This window comes from Blastocystis hominis (genome assembly GCF_000151665.1).
Source record: "Blastocystis hominis, Singapore isolate B (sub-type 7) whole genome shotgun sequence assembly, scaffold_14".
NCBI lineage: Eukaryota > Bigyra > Opalinata > Blastocystidae > Blastocystis > Blastocystis hominis.
This window is the reverse complement of record NW_013171821.1, coordinates 283,273-292,094: the sequence shown is the minus strand read 5'-3', so window position 1 is coordinate 292,094 and position 8,822 is coordinate 283,273. Positions and strand designations below refer to the sequence as shown.

Sequence of the window (8,822 nt, the reverse complement as noted above, 5' to 3'; positions counted from 1 at the left end):
CAGGGGTAGAATATGAAAATATTATTACAAATGGCTGAATGAGACCAACAGCAGACATACAATAATTTTCTTGACACACTTTGCTTATATACCTTGAATTCATGGAGAAACTAATACTCAACGTTTTCTTCACACTCCATAAATACTTTTTGTTTGAAGAGTTCTAAAGGGCTGCTCGTTGTTATAGCATACTCAATACATTCTGACAATTGGATCTACTGAAAATCGTACTTCTACGAAAATGGAATTCCGTGTCGGATATAACTATCGGTTGGGTAGAAAAATTGGTGGCGGCGCATTTGGTGAAATATATTTAGGAACTGACATCAATACTGGTAAGTTTGCCTATTCGCGCCTTATGGAATAGGAAATGAAGTTGCAATAAAGCTAGAATCCCTTTCAAACAGAAACCCGCAATTACACTACGAATACAGGTATTATCAGCTTTTGAAAGGAGGCATTGGAATTCCATCGGCTTTATATTATAGCAAGGAAGGAAGCTATAATATTATGGTAATTGATCTGCTGGGACCGAGTTTGGAAGATCTCTTCAATTACTGCAATAGGAAGTTCTCTTTAAAGACTGTTTGCATGTTAGCGAGGGAAATGATACTGAGACTGCAGTATGTGCACAGTAAGAACTTGCTTCATCGAGACATCAAGCCTGATAACTTCACAGTTGGTTTAAACAAAGATGCAAACGTTATTTTTCTTATTGACTATGGCTTGTGTAAGCCGTACCGCAACTTTTTAACTTTGGAACACATTCCGTAGCCGATTTTTCTGTTTTGGTTTAAAGAATAGGTATCGTGAAAACAAGAGTTTAACCGGAACTCCTCGATACGCTTCGTTGGGAAATCATTTCGGCATGGAGCAAAGCCGTCGGGATGATCTGGAGTCTTTGGGTTATGTTCTTTTATACTTTTTGAAAGGAAAATTACCGTGGCAAGGACTTCGCGCAGAGACAAAAGAAGAAAAATACTCACAGATCCGAGATCACAAACTGGAATACGGCTTTGAGCAGCTCTGTCAAGGATTTCCGGAAGAGTTTTTGGACTATTTCGACTACTGCCATTCGCTTGGATTCAGTGAAACTCCCAATTACACGTATCTACGAAATCTTTTTTCGGAGATACTTCAAGACCGAGTATGGAGTCAAAACCCCGATCAATCCTAGGGATTGGAGGATGATGGCGTGTACGACTGGATGGATGACCCTGCGAATCACTCCCTCAGTGTGCTTCCGAAGCACTGCATCACGTCCAGCGGCACGATTCGTCATGATTTGCTCAAGCCTGCTCCCAAAGAACTGCGTGAATCCATGTTGGCGGATGGTGAAGTTGAGGGAACGATGTGAGATCTAGATACAGTGCAACGCCGATTTGTTATGATCGATCGTCTCGAGTCGCGAAGAGACTCCACGAACATCGAGTCGGTGAGGTAGAAACAATCGAGCCTTTGCTGAAGCGTAGATCGATCCCGTCTGATATTCTGAACCCTAGCACGGGTTTGTCGCCATCGTATTCTCATGCGATCTCAAATCGAAACTATACAAACGAGGATTTGAATAGTGCACGTCCGCAGATCGATGAGATGAGTCGGACACGAACTATGTAGAGCTTTGGAGAATTAGGAGGAAGAAGAAGAAGAAGAAGAGGAAGATTAAGAAAGAGAATTGAGATTTGTCATAAGCTAGTAATTTTATATACGGATGTTTGTTTTGTTTTTTTAAATAGTCAATTCTGTGACATGATTTTTATAGAATGGAATAGGTGGGGAACACAAGAACAAGAACCATAATCCAAGGACTTGGTGAGTTAAAACAAATGGCTTCCCTTTTGTTATGACAGAGAGAGCGAAATGAAGGCATGTTATGTAACTGTTACCGTAGTGAATATTAACTGTTAAAAAATAAAAGTGGTCAGTGAACTGTTATGTTTCATATACACAACTACTCTTCATTTTAAAGGATTTACTCTTCAGTTTTTTCCTATTTATTTAAAGTGAAGTCACATTTGTAATGATTTCCAAATACTTTGGTTTAGATAACAAACAAATTCCATGCAAAACAAATATTACTAATGCTTATATTACCAAATGCAATGTATAAGGCGATAGCTTATCCTATGCATTGATCATATTAAGCACTAATTATTTTATGATTTTAACACGATCAGCGAGAATAGAAGAAACATCTATGCATGAAGTATAATGCATCAAACAATACTCGATATTGATTTCTTACTAACTACAACAAAAGAATGAGATAGATTGATATTTTGAAGATTTGGAATATCTACATACAATCAATGCTCTACAAGGATAAACTACTTTCAAGTGTCACTGAGCGAGAATTACAAAAACTATATCCTTTTAAATTGATGATAGACGTTAGAATGGGAAGATCTAGATTCAATCATTCAAAATATCCAATTCACACTTCGCATTGTCAATGAACATGATCCATTTCTCATATGTCCACATAGCGCGAATATGCCGAGTTTAATGGATTGTAATGATGGTAGATCTATATCAATCACTTCATTCTAATTCATTCAATACTTTCGATTATGGTTGATAAGGAAAAACGGAATACGTTATCACCTAATGTAATGGATTGTAGATTTGGAAGATCTAATGGTTATTCAAATCTCAATATCATTTCATTTCTTACCTCGAATCACAAATGTACTATTACAGAAATTGAACGAATCACTTTCAATTGCACCAATTTGAATGGATTGTAATTGTGGTAGATTCTTCAATTCAAATTCGCCAGCATAATCACTGAAACTGTATTCACCGATTTCTATCGATTCCAATGATTCACAATTCAATATGTGGAATGATTTCGATTGGTTTAAAACAAAATCATTACTATGTTGAGTAAAGGAATTGATCCCGATTTTGATCGTTTTCAATCGATTCAATCCATCAATCTTGAATGTTTTCACTGATTCAAAACAATCATTCCCGATTTCGATTGATTCCAAATTATACAACAATGAAACATCCCAGTCTTTCAATACACAATTCTCACTCAGTTTCAAATGTTTGATTCCAATATTCATTGGTTCTGAACCATCGCCTTCATATAGTTCTTCATTATCCCATTCAATTCCATTATACCACAGACATACTTTTACTAATTTCCCATATCGATCATATACAATTCCCCTTCCAACTCGCTTATCATCACACCAATATCCTTCATATTCAATCAAACCATTATTATGATAACTCGTTCCATATCCAAATCGTTTCCAATTGATCATTATGCCCTTGTACACCAAGAATCCATCATCATCATACATTTCACCATATCCAAATGGAATTCCTATTTTACCTTCTTTTTCGTTGTCTTTTTCCTTTTCTTTCAATACCAATCCTTCAAATCGACTTCCATGATCCAAGTCCACGATTCCTTTTTCCACATTTGACTGTTCTTCATTATAGGAAATATCACCGATTTGATGATTTCCTAACACTTTCAACACTTTTTCATCATTGACCACAAATCCTTGATTCATGAATACTCCATTATTGAATTGCAAAACTAAACTCTCTCTATTACTCAAAATGAATGAAAGCCAGCCATCCACTTTCCATTCTTTACATAAGTATCCCTGCACATTTTGAATGATAGAACAATCAAGATGATAATTGCTTATCACAGAATTGACAAAATCAGCAACACTTTGCATCGAGTGGTATTTTTTATTGCACAACGATCATCCCACAACCAATTTAGGGTCCTCCTTTTATTAAAGTTGGCCTTAATAATATAAATCATTTTATCATATAGCATAGTATCGTCTCTTGTTTATACGAGTCATTCCTAAACTGAACTCAACAAAGAAGTCATTCGTGACCGACAACGACTCTATACGCTCTTGCAATCTACTTTCACTCAAACTTCCTTCTACAAACAAACAAACAAATCGATTTAGACATAAGCTAGCTCCACCATTTTCCGCTGAGCTTTCTTCGGGTCATAACGAATACCGCCTCCAACACTACGCATCATTCCGCCCCCTGACTCAAACCCCTTAATTAGAACTAACATAACAATCACAAGGATCAGGACAATAACAACGATCACAATAACAAAAACAAGAATGAATGTAGTGCACTGACCATCATCCGTCTGCAAAACCACAGCCAACGCGCTGTCATCCAGCTTGCACTCCGTTTTCTTATTTCCCAAAAAGTCGCACTTCTCCGTCCGCGTCTGGCCCGCATACATCACGGGCTCTCCATCCGCGTTATTGCACACATTGCTATTCACCATGATGCGGACCGTGGCCGAGAGCTCGCTCGTTCCGCTGCTCGCATTGATCGTGTACGTCGTTTCCTTCGTTACTTCCACCACCGGCGTGCCGCTAATCTCTCCCGTCTTCGCGTCCAGCTTGATTCCAGCGGGTAAAACTACCATCTTCAACACGTCCTCTCTCCTCCTACACGGCTTCGCTACGAAGCTGTACGTGCCCTCGGCGATCGTCGGCATGCGCGACTCGATCGGCTGATGCTTCATCGTCGTAATGATCGCGTTCGCGTAGGAAAACGTGCCCGGCTCCACGCCGCCCTGCTTCTCCGAGCAGTCTTCCTGCGGCGTTCCTTCCCACTCGCCCTCCAGATTGCACAGCAGCGTGATGCTTCCCTCCAGATTGGGGTCCTTCACCGCGCACGACAGCGACGCCGTCTCGCCTGCGTTGGTCTGCGGCCAGCTGTACGAGCCAACCTCCGACGCCGCGCACTGGATTCGCTCTGGAGTCATCGCTGCCCGCCATCCTCACCGCACGGAGAGATGATCTCCCACTCGCCACGCAGACTGCACGTGGCGTTGAACTCGCCCATCCAGCCCTCCGGGCAGATCGCCTCCACCGTCTCTCCGAAGGGCGTCTCGTCGACCTCGACGCCGGTAATCACCGTGGCTCCGCAGCCGGTCTGCTCTATCGGTCAGGCCGTCCCTCCACATCGCACGGCAGCGCTCCAGCGGCTCGTCCCAGGTGAGGGAGGACGTGCAGGTGAAGGTCACGGTGCCTTCGTAGCCGCTATTGCACGGCAATTCGGGCGTCGAGTTGGGCGCGGAGGCGCTCACATTGTACGATCCGCTGGGCAGCTCGAACACTTGTCTCAGACACATTATCTGCACTGCACTTCACGTCCTCGCTCCATGCCTACCGCACTCATTCACCGGCTCTTCCCACGTCCCTGTCGCCGAGCAGGCTCGTCGAATCGACCCCTGATACCCTTCCCCGCAGCTCAGTTCGCAGGTTTCTCCGGCCTGGGTGACCTCATAGAAGTGGCCTTGATACAAATTCGCGGGGCACTGCACCGTCTCTGCCCCTCACTCTCCTCTCTCCGCACGCCTACCGCACTGGTCAAACACTTCCGACCATTCACCCGACGGCAGACACGCGCGGATCCGCTGGCCTTGCTTGCCGTTCGGGCAGGGCAGCGAGTAGTCGTAGTTCCCTGCGCCCTGCGGCCACTCGCCCGTCGCATCACACCGCGTTCCGTCTAGTTCGAATCGAACCCCCGACCCTACCGCAGAAACCCTCCGTGGCGCTCCACGTGCCGTCTTGCTGGCACTGACGACTCACCGAGCCCGTCATTCCGATGGGGCAGGACGGACTGGCAGACGAGCCGATCGGAGTTCGCGGCCAGGTGATCACGTCTTCGCGTGTTTCGGGGCAAAAAGCCTCAACTAGGAGTGAAGGATCGAGCTTAAATACTACCGCAGTTGTCTTGCACAGGACCCCATTCCCCGTTCACACAGGCGCGAGTGACCTTGCCGGATTTGCCTGCGTCACACGCCATTTCGGCTACAGATCCCGAAGGAGTGTCGGGCCAAGCGTAGCCCCCAAACGACTGGGCTTTGCACATCTGCACTACGCATCAAAAAGAGGAGCTATTATGTACCGCAGGTACTCACAGGATCGTTCCAATCTCCACTGAGAGAACACTCTCGGGTAATCTGACCCTCGGCTCCACCAGGGCACTGCTTGGTAACTGATCCTCCTGCAATCGTCTCCTCATAGGTAATTCCATCTATTATCTCCTCAGGGCACATGCGATCCACTAACAAATCAAAAACTACAATCATAACAACCGCACTCGCGAATTAAGTCATTGCTCCAAGTGCTATCCTCATTGCAAACACGCATAACGTAACCATCTGCTGTTGGACCGCAAGCTTCATAGTTGGTTGCGTTATAACCCGGCTCCGTTGCTGGCCATACAATACCTTCGTAAGTTTCTTCAGGGCACTCTAAATTCAAATGGATAGGAAATGTCACCTGCTACTGAGAGAGGGATCAAACATAATAAAAACGGTAACAGAAGAGCTATTTTGCTACGAGTCATTCTATTATTCTGACTTAAAACAGAATAGAATACGAATCCAAAATGTCCGTATTCTACTATTTTAATATACAAAAAATACATACACAAACCACCTATTTTGATGATTTTTAGGGTATTCTTGTTTTAATTCACTTTCTAATTAAATGAACCCAGTTTGTGTTTTAATAATCATTGCCTATTTAGCAAAACAGACTGCGTAAAATCAGTTTAGGAACGTGTTTACTGATCCCCTAAAAACGGATATAATGAGTGCTTTCTCTTCAGAATAGGGAAGCAGACTCTAGAAAACTCATTTTTTCTGTTCTATCTATTTTCATTACTTCATCGAATAAAAAATAATTTCGATTAGCAATATGGAGAACTTTCATAGTAGTGTACCCAATGATTTAGATTCCTGACCTACAGGTGACTGAATTCGGTGAGATTGACGGAAAGAAGGTTTATAAGTATTTGATTAGGTTTTCTTTATCTATACTCTTCTGATATAGCAATGGATATCTCACTGCCGTGTTTTTGAACTATGGAGCTACTCTGATTTCGTTCTCTTCTCCCGACAAGCAGGGGAACGTTGAAGAGTTAACAATGAATCGTACCACACTGGATGACATTGTTCACAAAAGCGATTACTTTGGTTCAACGATCGGAAGGTGTTTGTTATGGATTGAATCCACGTGTAGGAATGCATTCCGTATAGCGAATGGTCAGTTTACGCTGAATGGAACTCATTACCAATTGGCCACAAACAGTGGGTCAAATCACAACCATGGAGGTAGAATCGGCTTCGACAAGTGCATGTGGGATGCAGAGATAACAACGCACGCCGACCGAGTGTCCATCACGTTCTCTCGCTATTCTGCAGACAAGGAAGAGGGCTATCCGGGCGCACTTCACGTCAGAGCCACCTACTCCATCACCTCTTCCAACGAGCTTGATATGGTGTTTGAGGCTTCAGGCAACGAGATTCCAACGATCGTCAACATGACAAACCACGCCTACTGGAATCTCTCGGGCAACTGCAAACGTCCCGTCAACAATCATGTACGTCTGTATTATTCCTTCAATCCAGAAACTCTGCATCGATTCGGATTTCTATCTGGATGGAGAAAACATGGTCAATTATCCTCTACTCTTCTCAACATCAGATTCCAAACGAGACTCCCATCCCCGTCAAAGACACGCTCATGGACTTCACCACGTTGAAATCACTCTCTCCGGCGATCGATCGGGTCGATGGAGGAGGTCGACCAGGAATTGATCATGCCTTCTGTCTTCGCGGATATTCCAACGACATCGACAACAAGACACTGCGGAATGTTGCGCGGTATGTGAATGAATTGAAATGCATGGTAGATTGGTGGAGGAAGAGAGTGGACGATGCGTTGACGTTTCCACGACGGAGTGTGCCTTGATTGTGTATACATCGAACTGGGTGGATGAAGAGCCGCCGTTTGTTCCCGTACTCTTTCCCATTGAAACTGATTTGCAGCATTACGCGATCTGTTTGGAACCCGGCTTCTATCCTGACACTCCCAATCATCCTAGCTTCCCGACGAGTGTGATTCTTCCTGGACATTCCTATTATCATCACAGTGTATTCAAGTTCTCCACTCTTTTTTGTGTTTGTTTTAGTTCCTCCGATTTTTGGAATTCCATTAGTTCATTACGGACCAACATTTCCATATTCATCTTTGCCAGTCTCCTATTTGTAAACCATGCAGCAAGATCGTAGAAATAGTGTTTGGCTGTATCAAAATTAGAGGGCGGTGTTACTTTCATGAACATGGGTAGTTCGGGTACTTATCATTTGATTTTCGACTGATATTCCTAGATGCTTTCGGAAGCGAGATGTCGGCTCAGCAAGTGACCTCTAGTCAGAAAGTTCATATCCTTCCATTGAGTATTCGCTTTGGTTCCTTTATCTGAACATATTCGTATTCAGCAGCGAAATGGACGCAAGAGTATTACCACCGTTCAAGGTTTGGCTGAAGATCTGAACCTTAAGTTGATTTTGAAGACGTGGAAGAAGAGCTTTACTTGCAACGGTGCGATTGTCAATGACGAGGAGCACGGAAAAGTAATTCAGCTCCAGGGAGATCAGCGTGAAAACGTCCGTGATTTCCTTGTAAGCGAGGAAATTATCGGAAAAGATGATATTGTGGTGCATGGTTTCTAATTCGTTGTGGAGTCTTTGTTGTACAATATTTGTCATCCATTCGTTGCTTAAAGGACTCTAAAGCTGAGAAGATTGATTTGCAAGTTACAACGCCATGAATGTTGCTAGATATTTACAGCACTCAAGTTTGATTTCATTGCACAAAAGCTTTCATTTTATATGATTAGGAAGAGAAACCATTGTAATCACATCCACAAGTTCAAGAAATAGAATTCTTCTTTCTGTTCTTCACTTCCTTGTTTATACAACAGGATAGCCGGTGGCTCGTTGTATGGTTACT

The 8,822-nt window shown here is 43.3% G+C and overlaps 4 protein-coding genes; 3 read left to right on the top strand and 1 right to left on the bottom strand.

The window, feature by feature from the left end:
- Nucleotides 1-241: 241 nt before the first annotated feature.
- GSBLH_T00001869001 (uncharacterized protein) lies at nt 242-1,177 on the top strand (the record flags this gene model as incomplete). Its single annotated transcript, XM_013040344.1, has 3 exons — nt 242-335; nt 368-770; nt 805-1,177. The coding sequence occupies 3 exons, from the start codon at nt 242-244 to the stop codon at nt 1,175-1,177; spliced, it is 870 nt and encodes a 289-aa protein (XP_012895798.1).
- Nucleotides 1,178-4,088: 2,911 nt separating this feature from the next.
- On the bottom strand, nt 4,089-5,823 carry GSBLH_T00001868001 (uncharacterized protein; the record flags this gene model as incomplete). XM_013040343.1 has 7 exons in its annotated part: nt 4,089-4,428; nt 4,462-4,767; nt 4,797-5,154; nt 5,185-5,343; nt 5,377-5,523; nt 5,552-5,710; nt 5,742-5,823. 7 exons carry the CDS (start codon nt 5,821-5,823, stop codon nt 4,383-4,385), a joined length of 1,257 nt encoding a protein of 418 aa, XP_012895797.1. The 3' UTR covers nt 4,089-4,382.
- Nucleotides 5,824-6,951: 1,128 nt separating this feature from the next.
- GSBLH_T00001867001 (uncharacterized protein) lies at nt 6,952-7,778 on the top strand (the record flags this gene model as incomplete). Its single annotated transcript, XM_013040342.1, has 4 exons — nt 6,952-7,016; nt 7,047-7,407; nt 7,436-7,480; nt 7,512-7,778. 4 exons carry the CDS (start codon nt 6,952-6,954, stop codon nt 7,776-7,778), a joined length of 738 nt encoding a protein of 245 aa, XP_012895796.1.
- A 289-nt stretch (nt 7,779-8,067) lies between these two features.
- Nucleotides 8,068-8,550, top strand: GSBLH_T00001866001 (uncharacterized protein). XM_013040341.1 has 3 exons: nt 8,068-8,094; nt 8,127-8,162; nt 8,198-8,550. Exons 1-3 carry the CDS (start codon nt 8,082-8,084, stop codon nt 8,290-8,292), a joined length of 144 nt encoding a protein of 47 aa, XP_012895795.1. The 5' UTR covers nt 8,068-8,081; the 3' UTR covers nt 8,293-8,550.
- Nucleotides 8,551-8,822: the final 272 nt, after the last annotated feature.